The sequence below is a fragment of the Oryctolagus cuniculus genome, chromosome 3 (genome assembly GCF_964237555.1).
Source record: "Oryctolagus cuniculus chromosome 3, mOryCun1.1, whole genome shotgun sequence".
Lineage (NCBI taxonomy): Eukaryota > Metazoa > Chordata > Mammalia > Lagomorpha > Leporidae > Oryctolagus > Oryctolagus cuniculus.
This window is the reverse complement of record NC_091434.1, coordinates 37744286-37769313: the sequence shown is the minus strand read 5'-3', so window position 1 is coordinate 37769313 and position 25028 is coordinate 37744286. Positions and strand designations below refer to the sequence as shown.

Sequence of the window (25028 nt, the reverse complement as noted above, 5' to 3'; positions counted from 1 at the left end):
CGGTAGATCACAAGAACCTGGGCAAATGACTGGGCCTGCTCCCAGTTTCTATCTCCTGAACAGACACCCTGCCCGCCCTCTGTCCTCTGGGGTCACCAAAACTGGAGACATAGTCCTGCTCCGTGCTGCCTTCCCTAGCGGGTGGAGACGGGCATGGACACCTGGAGAGCTTTAAGCACAATCTCGCCAGCCTGTTTTGGTTTTTTTTTTTTTTTTTCCCTTCATCCTTTTGTTCTTTCCAGCCTGGTAATGAGGCAGAACGTCAGATGACCCTGGTTCTTTAAAATGCCAGTCCAGCTGAGTACGCACCAAGCTTTTCAGGACTCTGATCTAACACCCCTTCCCAACCCCACTGCCCACCATGCCATAAACATGGCAGGCTCTGGAAAATTCTGCCCCAAGTCTTTGTAGCACATGGTAGTGCTTCATAAAGGACTGATTAGTAAAGTCACCCCCCCCCCCCCCCGCCCCAGGTAATCCCCACAGAGGGACCTGTAAGTTTCCCTCAAGGAAACCCTGGGAATCAGACTCAAGAGTCGGACCCGAAAGCTGCTTTGCCCAATGATGCCCCTACTGAGCCCACTCCTCTCTATTCTGCAGAGGCAGAGAAGCAAAGGCAGAAGGAACTGGAGATGCAGTTAGCAGCAGAACAGAAGCGCCTGATGGAAATGGCCGAGGAGGAACGGCTGGAGTACCTGCGGCAGAAACAGGAAGCGGCGGCGAAGGCCCAGCGGGAGGCAGAGGAGAGGAGGCAACAGGAAGAGGAAGCTGCAAGGCTGGCGTTGGAGGAAGCCACGCAACTAGCCCAGGAACAAGCCAGGTACTAGATCTCCGGGCAGCAGGTGCCCCGGGGGAATTGTCCAGGGTGCCAGCCCTACACCACCTTTGGACAAGCAAAGTCCTCTCACAGCCCTCCCATAGGCATGGTCTGGGAGACTAAAAAACAGGTTATTCTGCTGCAGACATCTCAGGACTCCTTCGTGGTTTGTAGAACCTGTCTTGGTAGGTAAGTTTAGAGATCATTTGTCTCAATCTTCCGCTTTACAGATGAGAAAAACAAGTCCCAAGAGAGGAGGGATCTTGATCAAGGCCAAAGAGTGAATTTAGGGGCAACACCAAAACTAGACCTAAGACATGCTAACTCCAAACCACTGTCTTCCTGGAAATATGTATTTACTATCTATTAGGTGTCAGACACTTCTAGCTTCTGAGAACTCAGAAGAGGCAAGACAGATAAGGTCTCTTCTCCCACGTTATTTATTCTGGGAGTCAGAGTGGGGAAGATAAAACTAAGTATTCTTTAGCTAACAACAAAAATGCTACACAGAAAGATGTGATAGGACTGCAGAAGCTTATTGTAGACTGGTTGGCCAGGACAAAAACCAAGCAGAGGTGTTACATAATGAACTCCTAGAAGGACAAGGAGCTTGCCCGATAAACATGAGAGAAATGTGCCAGCAGCTGAATGGTAAGCGCAAAGGTCCAAAGAAGTGACTGACAGGTTGGAAGAATGCAAGTCGGCATGGATGGAAGGAAATGATCAAGGCCCAAAGAATCCAGATGCAGTCAGGGAGTAAGCTACGATCAGATCTAAATGATACCGTATTAGAAGAAATATACAGGATAAACATCAGGGCCCAAGGACATCTCCCCCCAACCCCCCAGCCCCCTGCAACAGTAACGATCTTTGCATTTTCCCACTGATGGAATTTAAGTCATCTGGTTTGCCTGGACTCTTTGTGAATTTCCCCTCCATAGTAAAAGCAACAGTCATTCCATTAACAAACCATCAAAATCCAAGGGCAAGAGGTGAAGCACAGCCCAGCGGGGCAGGGGTACAATTCCAACCTCCGCTGTACACACTTCTCCCCTCGAATCGTATTTTCCACAACTTAAGCTGAATCTAAGATAAGATTCTCTAAGGGACCAGAAAAAGGTGGCTCCCAGAACAACTCTACGTCGGGGTTTTCCACCAACCCCAGGTTGTTTCTCACGGTAGACATCCCTTAGCTGTTCAGTGATTTACAAAATGGACTGCTGAAGTTTTAATTTCAAAGTATGCATTCCATGTATCCAAGCAAGCTATTGGAGTTCCTGCTTTCCACTGAAAGAAAACTGACTGTCCTGACCCCAAAACCACTTACATAAAAAAGGAGTGGGGGTAGAATTGGACTTGACCGAGGACTAGAACCTGACGCTAACTGGTTTTATTTCATCCTCACTTGTGTGACATGAGCCCAGATACGTTATCTTCTCCAGCCTGGTTCCTCAGCCAGACACGAGGGCCCCTTCCAGCCTACGGGCAAGGTTCATGATACTCGATGCCTCATAATGTAAAGTTAATAAACGGACAGAGTACGATCTTCCACTCTTCTGCTAAAATCCAAGAACAGCAGCCCCCATGTGATTACTCCAATCCAAAGTTCTAATTTTATAAGATAATTTCCAGGGTGTTTAACCATTCTTGGAACTGGGGTGGGTTTATCTCCGCAGACAAAAAGCTGCTTTGGAGAAACGTCTTCATTTCCATCTAGAGCTTCAGAAGGAAGCCAGCGGCCTGCAGTGGACACACAACATCTCCAGACCGTGGGTTTACTCTTATTTCCAGTTCCTACAGATGCCCAGGCCTTAAGCGGGAAGAAAACTGAAAAGTAAGTCGGGACAAATTTGCTTTACTCTCAGGTTCCATCCTGAGCCCAGTCTGGCTCACCTCAACCCACACCTAAGATTTTCTGCACTTTGGAACTTCCCTTCCCACCAGCTCTCTCCACCACACACAACGTTCAGCACAGTTAATTTCTTCGCTCGCCTAAATCCTTTTTCTAGAACCACGTAAGTAGGTGTCTAAAACTGGCCATGACTTCATAATTTGCTTGGAACACGAACATGGTCTTAGGATTTTCAAGGTATTTCATTCATGTCAATGTGTCTGAATGAGCTGCAGGTAGGCTTTTTTTTTTTTTTTTTTTAAAGATAAACAGTAACTCTCAATTCACTAAAAGGAGCTGATTCATACTCATTTATTCATACATTAAGAATTTTATTATAAATCTCTTCATAAAGCAAAACCACAGCCATTTCATCCTGAGTCTAAAGTTTAATCTCTATTTAGAACAAGGTGTTTATAATCCCTTGATGAGCAAAATGAGCTGTTTTCTAAGTCTCTCCTCACATCCTTAAAGTACAGATTGTAAAGTAGCATTATCCAGTCAGATGGCTTACCATTCAGTCACGTGTAGCTATTTAAAACCACCTTCAACTAGCCACCTGCCAGTTCTCAATGACCACACGCAGCTTCTGGCTACTACTGTAAAACACAGAAAGTTCGATGGGACAGCATTATTCTGAAGACCTGAAAGTTAGCAAATACTCATTTTTCTGCACCTAACTGTGCCCTGTGAGTAGCTAACCAGCTACTCACAAATTTGCCCCATTTAGGAGTGGACATTTGGTGCAGCAGTGAACACACTGTGTGGGACACCTATCTCCCAAATTGGAGTGCCTGGGTTGAGTCTCGGCTCTTTTACTTCCTATCTGGCTTCCTGCTAATGTATATCCTTAGAGGCAGATGATGGCTCAAATACTTGGGTCCTTGCCACCCCTGTAGGAGATCCATTTAGAACTCTGGGGTGCTGGCTTTGGCTTGGCCCAGCCCTGGTTGTTGGAGTTATCTGGGGAGTCAACCAGGAGGTAGAAGATCTCTCTGCCCTTCAAATAAAATGAAAAGAAAATAGATAGTAAATAAGGCAAAAGATCGGAACCTAAATTCTCCTACAGATTTCCTTCAGCCCTACTCTACACTTCCCACAGCTGCAAAGCTTACTATTTGCAGCTAATTCCCTGCAATTTCTCAAAGTTCATAGTTGCTTTCTAAATATCTGCTACAACCCAGAAATTGGGCTTGGTTTAGATTCTGTATTGCTCCATTATTGGACTTGCTTAGACTAGATACTTAAACTCCTTGTTTTAGGTAAAATGAAACAAACAAAATGGACAAAATACTTGTGTCATAGTGAATTTAAACATGTAATTTCAACTTTTTTGAGTCTGACAACTCTACCTGCACACTGATTCATTCACTAGTAATTAAATAGGTAAGGCTGGCACCGCGGCTCACTAGGCTAATACTCCGCCTGCGGTGCCGGCACCCTGGGTTCTAGTCCCGGTTGGGGCGCCAGATTCTGTCCCGGTTGCTCCTCTTGCAGTCCAGCTCTCTGCTGTGGCCCGGGAGGGCAGTGGAGGATGGCCCAAGTGCTTGGGCCCTGCACCCACATGGGAGACCAGGAGGAAGCTCCTGGCTTCCAATCGGTGCAGCACGCCAGCCGTGGCAGCCATTTATGGGGTGAACCAATGGACAAAGGAAGACCTTTCTCTCTAACTTTGCCTGTCAAAACAAAAATAAAATAAATTTTAAAAATTAGGTAAGAAAGGGGCATGTCAAATAATTCAAGAACAGAATGAATAAAGAAAATATCCTCATGGGAGAAATTATTATTGATTTTCTTTCTCCCCTCTTTTACAAATTTAGGATGTGTAGTCAAGGACCAGCGAGAGTAGCTACACTAAATGTTACTCAAAGTCCCCTCCAATCTGATGCTCTTTTACATTTTTGCCATCAAATGCCTATTTTATCAGCTCTCCTATACCTGATAAGCATTTTTAAGGTTAACCATAGAGTGCAATGCATTTAGAAGAATCCAATAAGCTAAAAGCTATTTCCCCAGTACCTAAGTAAGCTACACCACCTGAATGCTGAGAGCCTTCAGACACTTAGACACAGAATTAAAATAGTAAACTAGATTCATGCATTTTGAATTAGCTCAGATGGCCAATATGATTTGTTATTCAATCTCAACAAAAGTATACAACTCAAAAGCGTTTTCTAAAAATGGGCCTACTTCCTAGTACTATAATGAATATGGTAATTGCCATATAAGTCTAAAAGACCTAACTTCACACAATACAAGTGATTTTTTAATTAAGGGTCAAATATAAGAATGTGTAAGATCAATCTATTTTTCAACAGGTGACTTCAGTAGCTGTAACAGTTTGTAAAATGCATTCAAGTTTTATTTGCTCTTAAATGGTCAGCTGACATTCTCTTTGGAATAAAATGAAACTGAATTATGTGTATGCATAAGTATACCAAATTATGTGATTCATTAGAGTTAAAAGGAAAAGTGAAGCCAGCTAATAAGAACTAATACGGCATTTTAATTTTACAAAGTTTAAATATTTACGATATAAAGGAAAAAAATTATCAAACCTTAACTACACAGAACATTTTGAAATTGTTGAAGAACTGAAATTATCAATATAAATCAGTAATTTTTGGTGTGCCCACGTATTCAACAGATTTGGATAACTATCATATGCACCATACACGAATATCGAGTTTTAAAAAAACAGAACACTGAGTATTTAAAAAAGGTTATTGTGGCCTTAATTAAATCCTTGATTGAGAAGGCACTTCAGTAACTTTCAGTGCTTCAAAGTCATTAACATCACTGTACAGTAGTGAAGAAAAAAATTGTACTATGTGCAAACAGTTTCCAGTATTATACAAGAAAACCTTAATTTAGGCATTCATTTTCCTTCCTATACAATTAAAATAAAATAAGCATTAGTACGGTTTTTACAAATATCGTTTATTTTAATGAAGCTGGTACAGACAATGTCCATTTAAAACCCATATCCCAGGCCAAAAAGTACAAATGAAATCAAAAGGAGCAGTGTTCTGTTGTACACTTCTGCATGAGTAATTTTATTAACTGCTTATGAAAATCAGAACTTTTCTGGGATCTTCTGACAAGATTTTTTTTTTTAATCTTAATTAAAATGCTTTCTCTCCAGTGAAGCCATCTTTGGAGTTAGTCATTTCTCTCACCGAATCTGTCGTCTTGACACCAACCTGATATTCCTCTTCTTTTGGTCCAGACCCTCAGATTTTTAGAAGTAGCTTCGAGTCAAGGAAAGGTCATTTTTCCACAGTTCCGTCCTCTGAAGAACTTCCATCTCCCACTGAAAGTCACAGTCCAGGAGTGAAGCAATCACCTGTTAGGATCTCAGGGCCAATTGGAAAATCATTCTTAATCATCACCACAAGCCTGAAAACGCACAGTCCTGAAAAAGGTGGCCTCTCTGTGTACACACGGAATCTTAAAAAAGAGAGGGCCCTCTGAAGGGGGCTGAGGCTTGATCACCAAAAATCAGCACAATGAAAACAAGAATGGAGAGCACTAGAATTCAAATTACCAGATGTTTTAAAGAGATGGGGTGCCAGTTTTCAATTCCATTTTTTGAACACCACATTACAAAAGAACTATTTTTAAAAATAAAAAAGGATTAAGGGAAAAGAAAAAAAAAAATAAAGAGTATCTAAACCGTTGAATGACCCCCTGTTTGTTCCTGATAAACTTCAATCACATCTTCTTCCTCCATTCCCAGCTGTAAGAGGAAAGAAAAATGTTAGAATATAAAAGCACTATTTTTAAATTTACCACAATTATGTAGCCACCATTTTAAAGGACCAAGGGCTGCAAATGTGACCCACAGTTACATTCCTCAGATTTCAGACCGACTTGGCTTTCCTTAAAAGAACACAGAGGTATGGCTCTCCTGATTCTGTCTATGCATTTATTCCTTTTCTTCTTCTGAGTCAACTTTATTGTATAAAACTGAAGTGTTTGACAACTATGTTAAAGTTAGAAGTCTAATGAAGCTTGTTTAATGATTTGGCTTCTAAAAAGCATTTTACTTTTAGATGTAATTGCTTGACAGAATATCATTTCTATCAAAAACCTTGATTTAAGATTTATTTGAAAGGCAGACTTAGAGGCACAGTGGGTGGGGGTGGGAGAGGGAGGGAGATCTTCTATCCGCTGGTTCACTCCCCAGATGGCTGCAATGACTGGAGCTGGGCCCATCTGGAAGCCAGGAGCTTCTTCCAGGTCTCCCACGTGGGTGCAGGGGCCCAAGGACTTGGGCCATCTTCCACTGCCTTCCCAGGCCATAGCAGAGAGCTGGATCGGAAGTGGAGCAGCCAGGACTCCAACAGGCACCCATATGGGATGCAGGTATTACAGACAGCGGCTATACCATAGCGCCAGCCCCTTGATTTCACTTCAAAATGAGATTTTATTTACAAAAATATTGCCTAAAGATTCACTTCTAAGTGTTTTGCCTGTCATTTAAAATTCTTTTTGGCATACAACTATTTTCTTACGTGTATTTTCTGCCATGAGCAGGGATTACCAATCTACTCCTAATATTTCTAGCCTTAATTTTTTATCTCCTCCCATCTCAATTCTTAAAGAGAAAAGTGGGGAGAAAAAGGGTCTTTTATGACGTTAGGTAAAGTATAAACAATTTTTTGTGTGCTTTACATGCACTGAAATACTCTGGAATTTTTTTCCTGTATACACTATTTAACAACGGTTGCCTCTGAGAGGTGGGAACACTCTGCAGATATCCCGGGTTTATTTTCTACTTTTAATGGTTTAGTAATTTGCATTTTATTTTTATGAGCATTACTGACTTCAAAAAGGAAGTACATAGAGGAAATGGGATCGCTACAGAAGTCAGGCGTTCCCCTCAGTCGAGGGTAAGATTCTGGTGTGTAGCCAGGGCTGAGAAACACATATGGGCCAGCTGAAAAGAAAAATGACAACTGTTTCCACTAGAAGGCCAAGGGCTGCCACGATGGCACTGCAATGCCAGCATCCCATGTTCATGTCCCAGCTGCTCCATTTCTGATCCAGATCCCTGCTAATAATATGCCTGGGAGAGCAGCAAAAGATGCCTAATACCCAGGGCCCCCTGCACCACTGTGGGAGACCAGATGAGGCTCCTGGCTTCAACCTGACCCAGTCCTGGCCGTTGCAGCCATTTGGGGAGTGAATAAGTGGATGGAAGATCTCTTGCTTGCTCACTCGCGGTACCTCTGCCTTTCAAATCTTTAAAAGATACAAACCAAAATAATCAGCAATATATGGTCATGGTGTATACAATCTATTCCCAAATGACCTGGATGGAAAGAAATATATATATACACACATAATGAGCAGAAGTAGCAAAATGTTAAACTGGTGAATCCATATGGAGAATACATGGGGATTTTCTTTACTAACAACTACTCTATAAGCTGAATTATTTCAGTAAAAACAAAATGTCAGAACAGACACCAACTTGAAAAGGCCACCACTGGTCAATACCTAAGGAAGGATATTCAGATAATTTAAAAGACTCTTCCCCACAGATTACTTATTACAAGGGAAAATAACTCCACAGTGGATGAAACAATTTTCACTTTTGCTAAGTGTCCAAAGTTAACATCACCCATAATGGGATGGACAAGCATCACGTACCCCATGATGTGCTACACTCAGAAGCAGCACAGGACTCTTGGGGTAGGCATGAGACACTGCTTCCCACATCAGTGACCATGAGTTCAAGTTCTGGTTTCTCTGCTACTGATGCAGCTTCCTGCTAAATGCACACCCTAGGCAGTAGCAGATGATGGCTCAAATACTTGGGTTCCTATCACTCAAGTGGGAGACCTGAAATGAATTCAAAGCACCAGGCCCAGCCCTGGGTGTTGCAGGCATTTGGAGCACGAACCAAAGAAGACCTTTGTGAGTGTCTCTGCCTTTCAAGTCTTCACTCAGATTTCTCCCAAACCGCCAACACTTAAACCTGATCACAAGAAAACACCAGCCCAGCCCGGGGGACTTATCTCTAAAAGGGAAATTAGCTTTTACTCAAAAAAAAAAAAAAAAGGCAATGTGATAAGGTGGGGGAAAAAAAAACACCAAGAAATTATCCCAGATTAAAGGTCAAAGAGGCATGTTCACTAGTTAGAATGCATATTCTGGATGAGTCTGGTAAAGACAAGTGGTAAGATCTATTTTAATTTTTTAAGAAGACTATCTACATTAAGGGGCCGGCGCTGTGGCATAGCAGCTCTCTGCTACAGCCTGGGAAAGCAGAAGATGGCCCAATTCCTTGGACCCCTGCACCCACGTGGGAAACCCCGAAGAAGTTCCTGGCTTCGGATCAGAGCTGTTGTGGCCAACTGGGGAGTGAACCAGCGGATGGACAAACTCTCCCTGCCTCTCCTTCTCTGTGTAACCTGACTTTCAAATAAATTTTTACCCTTAAATATTTCTGCATGGTTTTTTTTAAAGAGTCATATCTACAACTGAAACTCAAATGTTCAGTAAGAGTGATAGCAAATATAGTAATAACTGGTAACCTAAGAAAAAGGTATGTACAAGAATATTGCACTAGTCTCATATCAGTAAATCTGCAGTGTTTTCAAAATGTTATTTTGTATATGGAGGATGGGATCTACATACAGATAAATATATACACAAATATACATACATACTTCAAAATGTCTATTTGAGGGTGGGAAGTTGGGATAAATAAGCAAACAGCCCATACACTAAAACAATTAAATGAAGATACATTAAAAAACAGATGACAGAGCCAAATACATTAGTTTACACTAAGCTTCTGTACTAACATTCTCAAAATGGGTCAGAAATTAAAATTCAACCTTAAGGTCATCATCACCATGAGAGAGTACTAAAAGGCTACCAAATCTGAGGACCGCTTATCTACCTTTGAGAAAAGACATCGGGCACAGGTATGTCGCCTAGCAGTTGAGTGGCTGATATCCTACGCTGCAGTATGTGCATGCAATACCAGGCTCCAGCTTCCTGCTAATGTGCACCCCTAGGAGGCAGCAGTGATGGCTCAGGTAACTGAGTTCCTGCCAGGCACATTGGAAACCTCGGTTAAATCCCCGGCTCCAGTCATCGCAGACAGTGGCTGCACACAGGAGCTCTCCTGTCTCTCTGCCTCTCAGTTCTTTTTTTAAGTAGTATGTGCCTTATGACGATTTCAGCACTCAATTCCCAGCTTCCTCCTCCCTTTTTACTGGCACTTTTGAAAATATCGTTTGAATTCAACCCCAAACATTTGTTTTCTCCCTGGCAAATGATACACTGCTCAAAGAACAAAATTGTTTAAAGGAAAATTTAAAATCTTCCTCATTCAAAGAGATTATACTCACTTCTTTTGGAGTATGATTATCAGCAATTCTCTGACCTTCAAAGAGAAACCTGAGTGAATTCATTGGAACGCCCTAAAAAGGTGTAAACAAAAAAAAAAAAAAAGCATATACAAATCTTGTAACAGAAGCTTTGAGGCACAAAAAGCAAGCATGAAAGCCTTATATAGCACATAAAACTAGGCAGCTGATTCTATCAGAATCACCATATACTGAGTACCAACCATTTGCTAAGCCATCCCAGTACCAAGTATTTCATATTCATAGTCGTAACTGTTCCTAACAATCCTGGAAGGTAGTAGTTTCACCTTATCTTCATTTTACAGCTAGAGAACTCTAGGTTTAGAGAAAGCACACAATCCAGTCAAGAATTTAAGCGCAAACCTGCTTCTAGGCCTGTGTTCTAGATCACAACCCTCTATTCATTTTTGCTAAACTCTGTGACCTAGCAGGGCCAGCACTCTGGCACAGCAGGTTAAGACGCAGTCTGCACCGTCACCACTGGATAGCAGAGTACCTGTTCCAGTCCCAGCTGCTCCGCTTCTGATCCAGCTCCCTGATAAAGCATCTGGAAAGGCAGTGGGAGATGACCAAGTAGCTGGATCCCACCACCCCTAAGGGACACCCAGGAGTTCCTGGATACTAGCTTCAGCCTGGCCCAGTCTCAATCCTCACAGCCATTTGGGGAGTGAACCAACTGACGGAAGAGCTCTTTCTCTGTTTCTCCCTGTCACTTTGCCGATCAAATAAAGTTCCTACAGAAACCAATCCATAAAATAAAATGGCAGAATGATGGGCCAGTGTTGTGGCATAGGGGGTAAAGCCACCGCCTGTGATGCTGGCATCCATATGGGCGCCAGTTTGGGTCCTGGCTGCTCCAATTCCAATCCAGCTCCCTGCTAAAGGCCTGAGAAAGCAGAATTTGCTTCAGAGTTTTAAGTATTAAAATGACAATGTATTTTAAGTACTTATAGCGTACGTGCACTTATAGTGCACATAATGAGTAAATGTCCCTTTCTCTGGGTGAATTTCTTCTCAATTTTAGCTCCCACCAAAATTATTAATATGAATCAGCTGAGCCTCCATTATGAGATTTTACTGAGTTTAACAATTAAAACCTACATTAACAGCAGAGACAAAACTGTTTCACTTAACAGCTAATCACTTTCTGCTGACTAAATCATGTTACAAATCCCAACAATTAAAAAAGCAAACCATATACAATAAAATCCATAATATATTAATATGTAAATAATTTTAATAGACTAATTAAACCCATTTCTTGCTTATTAATGAATTCCATGTCACCTAAAATATGCCTTGGTTATCTTATATAAACATATTTATTCTAATTACACTTATTTTTAAGCTCTGTTAATAATGGTACAACAGGTAACAGTCCCTGCGCACGTTCGGGCACCACAGTCAGAGTTTTACACAGGTTACAGCATCGCATCTTCCTAAGGCAGTACTAATACAATATTAGTATTTTACTAATGGGGAAGTAAGGCACAGTGAGGCTCAATAACTTGCCCATCACAGTGCTAGAATCCAAATTTAAATCAGGCAGGTGAAAGGAATTCGCTACTGATCTAATAATCTAGATCATGAAGGCCAGAATCTGTGAGGATTTGGTATTAAAAAATTAACTGGACTTCCATAAGAACTTTCTTTAAACAGAAAATTGCTTGATATTTCAAATGCAATTAGCAATAACATGTACTACTATGCATAAAGACATTGTACTGATAATTTAGTACTTAAATGTAACATATGGCTAAAACCTCCAGTTAGAAGCATAAGGAAATTTCATAATCACCAAAAATTATTTGCTTTTACTATTATATCCACTAGTAAGACATCAAGACAGAAACAGTTTGGGCTAGCACTGTGGCACAGTGGGTAAAGCCGGTGCTTGCAGTAGTGCCAGCATCCCATATGGGTGTGGGTTTGAGTCCCGGCTGCTCCACTTCCAATCCAGCTCTCTGCTATGGCCTGGGAAAGCAGTAGAAGACGGCCCAGGGCCCCTGCATCTGCATGGGAGACAAAGAAGAAGCTCCTGGCTCCTGGCTGTCGCTCCCCCTCTTCGTGGAGGAACGACACAGGACCCTGCGCTGTTCTTTCATCTGCTCGGCCCTCCCCGGGTTTGCTGCTGGTTCTTCCCGGGTTGGCTACTATCCCTTCCACCTCCGTGGAAGGGCAGTTCCCCCTGGCCGCATTCCCCACTTCCGCAGGGGAGCGGCACACCGCCGGCCGGTTCTCTCGGGGGCTGCACGGGTTCCCTTAGATGTTCCCCATAGATGTTCCCGGTGCATGCCGTCTCTCTCCTCCTTTATAGTCCTCCTCCGCCAATCCCAACTCGGCTGCCCACATGCCGAGTACGCTGCTCTCCTCCAATCAGTAGCAAGTCCTACAGTTTATTAGTTGAACTGGAGGCAGCTGTGCGGAAGCTGTTTACTTCTCTCCCAGCGCCATATTGTGGGAGAGCAGATGCACAGAATAAGTCCTAATTCCAGTAACTCAGTCTAGTCCGGTTTGCTCCCCACAGATCCCCCTTTCTTTTTATTTTTTAGCATTGATACGCGCCTGTCTTCGGTGTCCCGCGGCACACACTCTGCTCTACTTGCTAGAGTTGCCACAGGCTCTTACAAGTCCTATCAGGCAAACCGAATCCAAGCCTTCTCATTGCCGTATTGTGGGGGAGACTTATTAGTGTTGGTTTGTGCCTATCTTTGGTGACCTGCAGCTCATGCTTTGGTCGAGCTGCTTGCTGGTGCTTACCGCCTTAAATCAGGCAGACCGAATCCAAGCCTCCTAATTGTTGCATTGTGGGGAAGCCTTACTGATGTTAATTCGTGCCTGTCTTCGGTGACCTGCGGCGCATAAGCTGCTAGCCGCCCAGGTGCTCATCGCCTCACTTAATCAGGCAGACCGAATCCAAGCTCTCACATTGCAGTGTTGTAGGGAGGCCTTTCTATTTCTCTATTTCTCTATCTCCGGGCATTCCTATTTCTCCCATTTTACTTCTATCTTCCAGCATTCCTATTTCTCTTTTACTTCTAAACTTCTGTTTCTCTTATCCCCGCAGCTTCCCGCTGCCCGCCCCGAGGCTACTTCTCGGCGGCTTCCCAGCTGAGCCGCTTCAGCCCGCGCCTCTCTCATCTGCGCAGCTTCCCGGCTTTGCGCGGCTTGGCTTCGCGCGCTCCGCGGTCTCCACGCCCTTCGCGTCTGCACCACGGCCTCGCGCCAGCCCCGTTCCCTATCTACTTGTGCCCCGCACGCTCTCTCTGCGCACGGCAGCCTCCGCGAGTCACACAGCGTAGCTTACGTGTCCGCCACTAGCATTCAATCTAAGTTCCCCGGGCTAGCCTGGCGAATTCAACCCAGCGTACGTCTCCGCCCCACGGTTTGGCTTCCCGTCCTTTGCTCCCCGGGCTAATCAGACGGATCCCAACCAGGCTCACGTTTCAGCTTCTGGTTTCAACTTTTCGCCCCCTATTCCCGGGCTAACTTGAGAATCCCAAAGTGGCTTTCGTGTCCGCCTTGGCCTGCCCCCCACAGCTTCAATTTCCCTAACATTTTTCTCTACCCGGTATGTTTCCCCAAGCTTTCCTCCAACAATACTCCTCCCTCATTTCTCCTGGCCTCTCCCCACAGTCCGCGTCCAAGTCTGTTTGTTCTAGCTTTCACTTTCGCTTTCGACCTTAGAGATTTCTCCCAGCTTCCCCCGTAGTCCGTATCCGAATCTATGCCTAGGCTTTCAACAGCTTCCTCCGGCACCTCTTTCGTCCGGCTTTTCCCTAGGCTGTTTGCTAGTCTCTCTCTCCGATATTTTCCCTAGGCTGTTTGCTAGTTTCTCTCTCCGATATTTTCCCAGTTCTTCCCGTTTCTTCCCTCCTAAGTTTCATATCCGTCCTAGGTTTCCTATCCGAGCTAGGTTTCCTATCCGAGTCACGGCACCATTATGTCGCTCCCCCTCTTCATGGAGGAGCAACACAGGACCCTGCGCTGTTCTTTCGTCTGCTCGGCCCTCCCCGGGTTTGCTGCTGGTTCTTCCCGGGTTGGCTACTATCCCTTCCACCTCCGTGGAAGGGCAGTTCCCCCTGGCCGCATTCCCCACTTCCGCAGGGGAGCGGCACACCGCCGGCCGGTTCTCTCGGGGGCTGCACGGGTTCCCTTAGATGTTCCCCATAGATGTTCCCGGTGCATGCCGTTTCTCTCCTCCTTTATAGTCCTCCTCCGCCAATCCCAACTTGGCTGCCCACATGCCGAGTACGCTGCTCTCCTCCAATCAGTAGCAAGTCCTACAGTTTATTAGTTGAACTGGACGCAGCTGTGCGGAAGCTGTTTACTTCTCTCCCAGCGCCATATTGTGGGAGAGCAGATGCACAGAATAAGTCCTAATTCCAGTAACTCAGTCTAGTCCGGTTTGCTCCCCACACCTGGCTTCAGATTGGTCCAGCTCTGGCCATTATAGCCAACTGGGGAGTGAACCAGAGGGAAAGACTTCTTTCTCTCTCCCTCTCTGTAACTCTGTGTTTCAAATGAATTCTATATAGACAGTTGTTTGAGATGTCTTTACAATCCTTGGCCTATTTTGGAAACTAGTTCTACATCTTTGAATTCAAACTTTGAAATGGGTCACAAGAGAAAAAAAAGGCAATTAAACAGGATATAAGAAATGGTAACATTAGGGTATTTTCCTTGCTCGCTAATGGTAAAAATAGGATCTTTCTTTTGACAACCTTCAGTGAAAGGAAAATATATGGCAAAACACAGTATTTAAAGATTACAATATACACACCTGTCTTTGACAGTATGATTCTTTGAGTTTCTTGAGATGTGTTGTCATTTTCACTTTGAAATGAATCTCACTGCTATCCTAAGGAGATAAAAGAAAAAAAATTACCCCTCTTTGTATAAACTACTTGCTTTGTTGGAACAAAACTATGTACTTACATATATAGAACTAGAAACATAAACCTTGACACCTATATTTTTCCATAAAAATATATTTAGCATTCCTGTTTTTCTTATTTTTTTAAAAAAGATTTATTTATTTTACTTGAAAGTCAGAGTTACACAGAGAGAGGAAAGGCAGAGAGAGAGGTCTTCCATCTGCTGGTTCACTCCCCAGATAGCCACAATGGCCAGAGCTGCGCCGATCCAGAGCAAGGAGCTTCTTCTGGGTCTCACACGTGGGTGCAGGGGCCCAAGAACTTGGGCCATCTTCTACTGCTTTCCCAGGCCATAGCAGGGAGCTGGACTGGAAGAGGAGCAGCCAGGACTAGAACCAGCACCCATTTGGGATGCCGGTGCTTCAGGCCAGAGCGTTAACCCACTGCGCCATAGCGCTGGCCCCCCTAACTGGTTTTATTAAAACACTTTAATCAGGGGCAGGCACTGTGGCACAGTGGGTTAAGCTTGCCCTTAGAATACCCCATCATATCAGAGTACCAGTTTGAGTCCCAGCTCCTCCACTTCTGATCCTGCTTCCTGCTAATGCATCCAGAGAAGCAGCAGATGATGACCCAAGTGCTTAGGCCTCTACCACCAACCAAGGGGGACCTGGATGGAATTCCCGGCTCCTGGCTTTGGCCTGGACCAACTCTGGCTGTTGCAGGCATGTAGGGAGTGAACCAGCAGATGAAGATCTGTTCTCTCTCTCTCCACCACCATCTCTCTGCCTTTCAAATAAATAAGAGTAAACTTTAAAAAAAAACTAATCATTTTCAAAATTGCTTTAGCTCCACTACAAAAAAAATTTAATAAAACAGGCCGGCGCCGCGGCTCACTAGGCTAATCCTCCGCCTAGCGGCGCCGGCACACTGGGTTCTAGTCCCGGTCGGGGCGCCAGATTCTGTCCCGGTTGCCCCTCTTCCAGTCCAGCTCTCTGCTGTGGCCAGGGAATGCAGTGGAGGATGGCCCAGGTGCTTGGGCCCTGCACCCCATGGGAGACCAGGAAAAGCACCTGGCTCCTGGCTCCCGCCATCGGATCAGCGCGCTGCGCCGGCCGCAGCGCGCCGGCTGCGGCAGCCATTGGAGAGTGAACCAACGGCAAAGGAAGACCTTTCTCTCTGTCTCTCTCTCTCACTGTCCACTCTGCCTGTAAAAAAAAAAAAAAAATTAAAAAAAAATTTTTAATAAAACATTGTAGGTACTAAAATTATCAACATAAGTAAAAAGTATTAATGTGAAGGAATGCATTCCTTCATTACTGCATATCTACTCTACTGTCAAAATTAAAGACAAACTATCACATTCACAAAAGCAACTCAAAAAATTATGCCCCCCAAGTAAAGTGTCCATGAAGGTGTTCAAATGTAGGAGACAGATGTGTGCCATGAAACAGGAGAAATATTCCTGCCACAGAAAGCTACCTCCTGGAATTTATATATTGGCATTTGCAGACTGCACAGTTTCAAAGCTGACCCTTATCGATACATATCATGTTCACAAATGTGTATCAGCAAAAGTTTCATCCGTACAATTTTTTTAAAGAAAGAAAATATTTAAATTATTATTTGCAAGGCAGATAGAGACAGAGACACAGAGCAAGATCTTTTCCACTGGTTCATTCCCCAACTGATGACAAAGGCAAAGACTGAAGCTAAGAGCCAAGAACTCAATCCAGGTTTCCCAATGAGAGGCAGAACCCCAATTACTTAAGTCATCCCTCTGCCTCCCACATCTGCACTGGCAAGAAGCTGGAATCCAGAGTTGGAGCGGGGAGTGGGCGCTGTGGCATGCTGCCTTTTAGGACTGATCCTACCCGATCCTATACTTGGACAATCGGCATGTCACATGTAGCGTTGGTGATGGTATAGGATAATGAGAATTTTTATCCACTTTTGATCTGGGGAGTGAACCAGCAGATGAAAGATCTCCATCTCCCTCTCTAACTCTGCCTTTCAAATAAATAAATTTAAAAATAAATAAAATAGTTGGAGCTGGGAATTGGACTCAGGTACTCTGATGTGGGATACAGGCATCTTAACTACTAGGCCAAATGAATGCTCCTTCATAATATTTTTATGAGAGTAACTATGAAGAAAAGAAACTTCTCGGGGCCGGCTCTGTGGCATAATGGATAAAGCTGCCACCTGCAGTGCCCGCATCCCATATGGGCGCCGGTTCTAGTCCCAGCTGCTCCACTTCCTATCCAGCTCTCTGCTATGGCCTGGGAAAGCAGTGGAAGATGGCCCAAGTGCTTGGGCCCCTGCACTCACATGGGATACCCAGAAGAAGCTCCTGGCTCCTGGCTCCAGATCAGTGCAGCTCCGGCCATTGTGGCCATCTGGGGAGTGAACTAGCAGATGGAAGACCTCTCGCTCTCTCTCTCTGCCTCTCCTTCTCTCTCATAAAATAAATAAAATCTGAAAAGAAAAAAGAGGCCGGCGCCGCAGCTCACTAGGCTAATCCTCCGCCTAGCGGCGCCGGCACACTGGGTTCTAGTCCCGGTCGGGGCGCTGGATTCTGTCCCAGTTGCCCCTCTTCCAGGCCAGCCCTCTGCTGTGGCCAGGGAGTGCAGTGGAGGATGGCCCAAGTCCTTGGGCCCTGCACCCCATGGGAGACCAGGAGAAGTACCTGGCTCCTGCCATCGGATCAGCGCGGTGCGCCGGCCGCGGCGGCCATTGGAGGGTGAACCAACGGCAAAGGAAGACCTTTCTCTCTGTCTCTCTCTCTCACTGTCCACTCTGCCTGTCAAAAATAAATAAATAAATAATAAAATAATAAAATAAAAAAAATTAAAAAAGTAAAATCAATTTCAAGATGCAATGGCTTTGAACAGCCCTCATCTTGACTACTGAGGAACAGTTTTGTTGTTTTTCTTTCATGCAATCTGTTGAACTTTTTACTTAGAATAGAGCTGATCTTCTGTGTATAAAGTTAATCAAAAATAGAGCTTAGTAGAGAATGAGACTGGGATTAGGAGAAGGAGGAGGAGGAGGGGTGGAAATGTGGGTGGGAAGGCGGATATGGTGGGAAGAACCATATACCTAAAGTAATTATGAAATGCATGAAGTTTGTATTCCTTAAATAAAAGGCTTCTTTGGGGGGAAAAAAAAGAATCTCGGGCAACTCAATACATTCATTTGAGCCTTGGTTTCCTCATATCTGTAAGATGCAATAAAGATAAATGAGGTAATATACGGTTGTCTCTGGCATAATATTTGGCACATTGTAGATGCTCATTAAAATGTAGCTGTTATTATGAAAAAAAAAAAAAAACTTTGTGACCCTGGATTAGCAACAGTTTCTTAGCTATAATACCAAATTAAAGCAACAACAAAAATAGATAAACTTAATTCAATAAAATTAAGAACAGTACACTGCAAAGGACGCAACCTAGAATGTGAAGACTATCCCAAAAATGAGAGAAAATAACTCCAAAACATAGATCTGTTTTAAGGTCTAATACTCAGAATATATAAAGAACTGACAACTCAACAAAATACTCCATTTACAAATGGGCAAAAAGACCTGACTAGACACTTTTCCAAAGATGTAAAATGGCCAACAAGCAGGGCCAGCATTGTAGCGCAGCAGGTGAAGCAACTGCCTGCAAAGTCAGCATCCCAGATGAGCACCAGTTCAAGTCCCAGATGCTCCACTTCCCATCCCACAACCTACTAATGGACCTGGGAAAGCACCAGAAAGAAGATAGCTCAAATAGTTGGACCATTAACACCAATGTGGGAGATCCAGATGGACTTCCAGGCTCCTGGCTTAGCCTCATTCAGCCTTGGCTATTGCGGCCCTTTGGGAAGTAAACCAGTAGGTGGAAGAGCTCTCTAACTGTTCCTTTTACATAAATCTTTTTTTTTAAATGGCCATTAAGTATATAAAAATACGTTCAACATCATTAGCCATCAAGAAAAGGCAAATCAAAATCACAGTGAGATCCCACTTCATCCCCACTACAATGACTATCACCAAAAAGATAACAGGTATTGATCATGTAGAGAAATTAAAACTTTCATAATGTTGCTGGTGAGAATGTAAAAGGGTGCAGCCACTGCTGAGACCATCTGGCAATACTTTATTAAACATAGCAAAGCAGGTGTTTAGTAGTTTAGATGCCTGTGTTCCACAACAAAGTACCTAGGTTCAATTCTTGGCTCCTGCTCCTAACTTGGGCTTCCTGCTAAATGCACACTCTTGTTAGGCAGTAGTGATGGCTCAAGTAACTGCATTCCTGCCACACACATGGGAGACCTGGCTTGTGTTTCTGGCTCCTGCGTTTTGGACCGCAGCCCAGCCCCAGGCATTTTGGGGAGTGAAGTACCAGATGGGAGCACTCGTGCTCTAATAAATGAACAAAAATTATTTTAGGGACCGGCGCCGTGGGTAGCGGGTAAAGCCACCGCCTGCAGTGCCGGCATCCCTTATGGGCGCTGGTTCGCGTCCCAGAGGCTCCACTTCTGATCCAGCTCTCTGCTATAGCCTGGGAAAGCAGTAGAAGATGGCTCAAGCCCTTGGGCCCCGCACCCGCATGGGAGACCCGGAAGAAACTCCTGGCTTCAGACTGGCGCAGCTCCGGCCGTTGTGGCCAACTGAGGAGTGAACCAGTGGATGGAAGACCTCTCTCTCTCCCTCTCCTTCTCTGTGTAACTCTGCCTTTCAAATAAATAAATAAATCTTTTTTAAAAATTATTTTCAATAAATTTTAATTATTAAAAAGATAGTTACTATAATGGACCCAGCAATTTGACCCCTATGTAAATACACAAAGAAGCCAAAAACACATGTCCACAGAGCATATATAAATGCTCATATTCTTATTCATAATAGCTAAAATATGGAACCAAACCAAATGTCCATCAACTGGTAAGCAGATAACATAAAATATAGTAAAATGTGTTCTAGCCTAGAGCCCGTCCTCTCAGGATGTAGACGATACCTCTCACTGAAATGTCCACTCCTTGAATCTAAACAATTTCAAGAAAAACAGTTTTGTTCAAAATTAGCAAAAAGAGATTGTGAAAATCTTTTTTCCCATAAGAGAAAAATAGGCAGGACTCGGGAAAAAAAAAAAAAAAAAAGGAAAAAAAACAAAAAGGATTGTGGCAGGCATCTAGCCTCATGATCACGACGTCTGAATAACCTGGGTTCCAGACATGGCTCCATCTTCCTCCATCTTCCTGGCAGCAAAGGCAGCTCAGGTACTTGAGCATGCAGACGGGCAAGCCAGGGGAGACCGGTATACATTCCCAGCTTCTGGCTCTAGCCAACTGCGCACATCTGAAGAGTGAACCAGTGGAGGGGGATTTTTCTCTAATAAAAATTATTAAAAAGAAAAAAAGGGGGCCGGTGCCGTTGCGCACTAGGTTATTCCTCCGCCTGCAGCGCCGGCATCCCATATGGGCGCCAATTCTAGTCCTGGATGCTCCTCTTCCAGTCCAGCTCTCTGTTGTGGCCTGGGATAGCAGTGGAGGATGGCCCAAGTCCTTGGGCCCCTGCACCCACATGGGAGACCAGGAAAAAGCATCTGGCTTTGGATCGGCACAGCGCCGGCCGTGGCGGCCATTTGGGGAGTGAACCAACAGAAGGAAGACCTTTCTCTCTGTCTCTCTTTCTGTAATTCTACCTGTCAAACAAATAAATAAATAAATAAATCTTTAAAAAAAAAAAAAAGGGGGCAGATAACCCAGACTCAACCACAGAATCACAAGACCAACTCCTAGGGACATTTCTTGACAAAAGTATAATCTGATTTTTTTTTTTTTTAAGTATAAGCCTCTTCTATCTCCAACAGACGTAAAATTTAGTAAATGAAAATTCCATTTTAAATTACTTATTTTCTTTAAAATTTATTTTATTTGAAAGGCAGAATAACAGAGGGTCAGAAGAGATCGTCCATCCATTGGTTCATTCTCCAAATGTCCACAACAGCCACAACTGGGCCAGGCCGAAGCCAGGAGCCAAGAACTCCATCTGGATCTCTCACATGGGTGGCAGGGCCCAAACAATTGTGCCATCATCTGCTGCTCCCAGACGCATTAGCAGAAAGCTGGATCAGAACCAGAAGCAAGAATTGGTACCAGGCACTCTAATATGGAACACAGGTATCCCAAGCAGCAGCTTAACCCTCTATACCACCACTTTGTCTTATTTAAATCATTCTTTCCTATGCATGAGAAATGATTCATATATTGGAGGAGGTTAAAGAAAAATAATGAAACTTGCCAGTGCCACGGCTCACTTGGCTAATCCTCTGCCTACGGCGCCAACACCCAGGGATCTTGTCCCAGTCGGGGTGCCGGATTCTGTCCCGGTTACTCCTCTTCCAGTCCAGCTCTCTGCTGTGGCCTGGGAAGGCAGTGGAGGATGGCCCAAGTGCTTGGGCCCTGCACCCGCATGGGAGACCAGGAGGAAGCACCTGGCTCCTGGCTTCAGATCGGCACAGCGTGCTGGCCGTAGTGGCAATTTGGGGAGTGAACCAATGGAAAGGAAGATCTTTCTCTCTGTCTCTCTCTCCCTCACTTTCTAACTCTGTCAAAAAAAAAAAAAAAAAGAATGAAACTCACCTGTCCAATGACTTTGAGTTTAATGTACTCTCCTTCCTTCTTATCCCCCAAGTCCTCAGTTGAAGGTTTTGCCTCCTGAAAGAGAAGAAAATTTCAGAATAAAACTTCCTATATTTTAACCACTAAATTACGAATATCCATTACTTTCCCTCCGGGTACAAAATCCCTACCTGAGAATAAAAAGAGCATTATTTTTCTCTGCCCATCAAGCGAAAAAAGGCCTACATCAATTACTACCCCAAAAACCAGTTCAATACAAATGAAGGAAGGGGACTCTTTATCATATCCTATAGGAATTGTCTAAATTTACTATGCATCAAAATCACACCTGTAAGAACTGTTTTTTCTTTTTTTTTAAGGGGAGGGGTACGGGGCCCGCACTGTGGTGCAGAGGGTTAAAGTCCTGGCCTAGCAACACCGGCATCCTATATGGGCGCTAGTTCAAGTCCCAGCTGCTCCACTTCCGATCCAGCTCTCCGCTCCTGGGAAAGCAGCGGAGGATGGTCCAAGTCCTTGGGCCCCTGCACCCACATGGAAGACCTGGAAGAAGCTCCTGGCTCTGGATCAGCTCAGTTCCAGCTGTTGTGGCCATTTGGGAAGTGAACCAGCAGATGGAAGACTTCTCTTTCTCTTTGCCTCTGTCTCTTTGTAACTCTGCCTTTCAAATAAATACACAAATCATTTTTTAAAAATACCCCACCCCATTTTTTATTCACTAGGTCTGGTGCAGGGCTGACAACTTGTTCCTAAGAAGTTCCCAGGTGATACTGAGGAGGCTTTCAGCCAGAAAGATAACCTGGAAACTGTTGTCTTATAGTCACTCTCTGTCCCTCCCCCGAACTCTTAGCCACACACCTAAATGTAATATTATCTTCTCACAGCCTATCCTGAGTTTACTCCAATTACAAAACTGTACTGGAGGCCGGCGCCGCGGCTCACTAGGCTAATCTTCCGCCTAGCGGCGCCGGCACACCGGGTTCTAGTCCCGGTTGGGGCGCCGGATTCTGTCCCGGTTGCCCCTCTTCCAGGCTAGCTCTCTGCTGTGGCCAGGGAGTGCAGTGGAGGATGGCCCAGGTGCTTGGGCCCTGCACCCCATGGGAGACCAGGAAAAGCACCTGGCTCCTGGCTCCTGCCATCGGATCAGCGCGGTGCGACGGCTGCGGCAGCCATTGGAGAGTGAACCAACGGCAAAGGAAGACCTTTCTCTCTGTCTCTCTCACTGTCCACTCTGCCTGTCAAAAAAAAAAAAAAAAAAAAAAAAAAACACTGTACTGGAGGTAAAAATTAACCATATTAGCATAAGTAAAGGCTATTTAGAAAATAAAATCAAATAGCAAAGTACTGACCTAAGGTACTCCCTGTGGAGTCAACACATTAGTTTTATACCATCTATTATTACTTTTTTAAGATTTACTCATTTATTTGAAAGGCAGAGTGACAGAGAGAGAGGGGTGTAGTGACAGACAGGGATGGAGAGACAAAGAGAGAGATCTCCTCTGCTGATTCATTCCTTAAATGCACGCACAGCCAGGGCTGGCACCGGGATGAGGCCAAGAGGCAGGAACTCCATGCATCTCCCACCTGGGTGGCAAGAACTCAAGAACCTGGGCCATGATCTGCTGCCTCCCAGATACATCAGCTGGGAGCTGGATAGAAACAAAGTAGCCAGGATTCAAACCAGCACTTTGATATGGAACATGAGCATCCAAAGTGGCAGCTTAATCCACTGCACCACAAGGCCTGCCCCTCATCTATTACTTTTAAACTATCTGAGGTACTATATCCAAGATTAGAAGACACAGCTTGGCTGGAAAAAAATTAAGGGTGTTAGATTAGAATTGGGGGGAAAAAAGCACACACTGAGTTAGCAAGGAAAGGAAAAAGAACACCAAAAGGAAATCAAGAAAACAGGGTTACAAAATAATTAAAATAGGCCGGCGCCGCGGCTCACTAGGCTAATCCTCCGCCTGCAGCGCCAACACCCCGGGTTCTAGTCCCGGTCGGGGTGCTGGATTCTGTCCCAGTTACTCCTCTTCCAGTCCAGCTCTCTGCTGTGGCCCAGGAGTCCAGTGGAGGATGGCCCAAGTGCTTGGGCCCTGCACCTCATGGGAGACCAGGAGGAAGCACCTGGCTCCTGGCTTCGGATTGGCACAGTGCACCAGCAGTAGTGGCCATCTGAGGAGTGAACCAACGGAAAAGGAAGACTTTTCTGTCTCTCTCTAACTCTGCCTGTCAAAAATTTTAAAAAAATAATAAAAATTTTAAAAAAATTTAAAAAATAATTCAAATAAAGGGATTTTGAGAAGAAAAAATCATAATCACTTAGTTGAAACACTTACCATAAAGTACCTCAACAAGTGAAATCATGTTGCGAAAGGAATACTTTGGAGAATTTCCCAATGGTATGTAAAAGTAGCTTCCCCCCACATGTTCCATAGTAGCCATCAAATTATAAACTTATTATACTCTTATCATTCATAATAATGTCAAAGAAGCCACACTTTATAAGAATATAACCATACTGTATTTCATAAGTAAATTACCTGTGGACCTCATGCCAGTGACTTAAAACTACTAAATTTTTTAACATTTAAAAATTACTATGGCCGGCACCGTGGCTCACTAGGCTAATCCTCCGCCTTGCGGCGCCTGCACACCGGGTTCTAGTCCCAGTCGGGGCGCCGGATTCTGTCCCGGTTGCCCCTCTTCCAGGCCAGCTCTCTGCTGTGGCCAGGGAGTGCAGTGGAGGATGGCCCAGGTGCTTGGGCCCTGCACCCCATGGGAGACCAGGAAAAGCACCTGGCTCCTGGCTCCTGCCATCGGATCAGCGCAGTGCGCCGGCCGCAGCGCGCCGGCCGCGGCGGCCATTGGAGGGTGAACCAACAGCAAAAGGAAGACCTTTCTCTCTGTCTCTCTCTCTCACTGTCCACTATGCCTGTCAAAAAAAAAAAATTACTAAAACATACTAAATGAGAAAGTTATTTTTTCTTTAAGATACAGGCGAGGCTAGGGAAATGCTTAGAAAACAGAATTGGTTTTCTTAGTATGAATCCATGCCAATTTTTCATTCTACAGTGCTTTCAACATTTGCTGACTTCTGATTATTACGGCAACAGGCAAAATCAATCTTCTTTAGTGAGACAGTATCCACCTGAAAACTAGAAGACTGGCTTCAAATACAGTCTCACCGCCACATTTCTATGAACTGATACTCATAGTAAACAGCTGCATCTGCCTTTTAGTGTCCAGAGGCGAGACAGCTTACTGCACGCAGTGAAGGGCAGTGAACAGCAACTGAGCCCGGGGGCCTGAGCACCGGCAGGGGCGGCTGGTAAGAGGCTGTGTGTGAGTTAGCACAAAGGACCACAGCCCCTCCTTTGTAGCGCTGCACGAGCACAATAGCAGCGATTCTGTTCCTGTGT

The 25028-nt window shown here is 44.5% G+C and overlaps 2 protein-coding genes across 2 annotated transcripts in view; one reads left to right on the top strand and one right to left on the bottom strand.

Annotated features, from left to right (window-relative positions):
• Positions 1-6372, top strand: part of KIAA2012 (KIAA2012 ortholog) — a 95848-nt gene extending 89476 nt beyond the window's left edge. The window contains exons 18-19 of the mRNA XM_070069872.1: positions 601-820; positions 2494-6372. Coding sequence (XP_069925973.1) covers positions 601-820; positions 2494-2632 — 359 coding nt within the window. The 3' untranslated portion in view covers positions 2633-6372. The remainder of the gene's footprint in view (positions 1-600; positions 821-2493) is intronic.
• SUMO1 (small ubiquitin like modifier 1) overlaps positions 5628-25028 on the bottom strand; it is a 31814-nt gene continuing 12413 nt past the window's right edge. Inside the window, exons 2-5 of the mRNA XM_002712536.5 lie at positions 21607-21681; positions 14880-14957; positions 10079-10150; positions 5628-6447 (exon numbers count right to left, since the gene is read on the bottom strand). Coding sequence (XP_002712582.1) covers positions 6379-6447; positions 10079-10150; positions 14880-14957; positions 21607-21681 — 294 coding nt within the window. The 3' untranslated portion in view covers positions 5628-6378. The remainder of the gene's footprint in view (positions 6448-10078; positions 10151-14879; positions 14958-21606; positions 21682-25028) is intronic.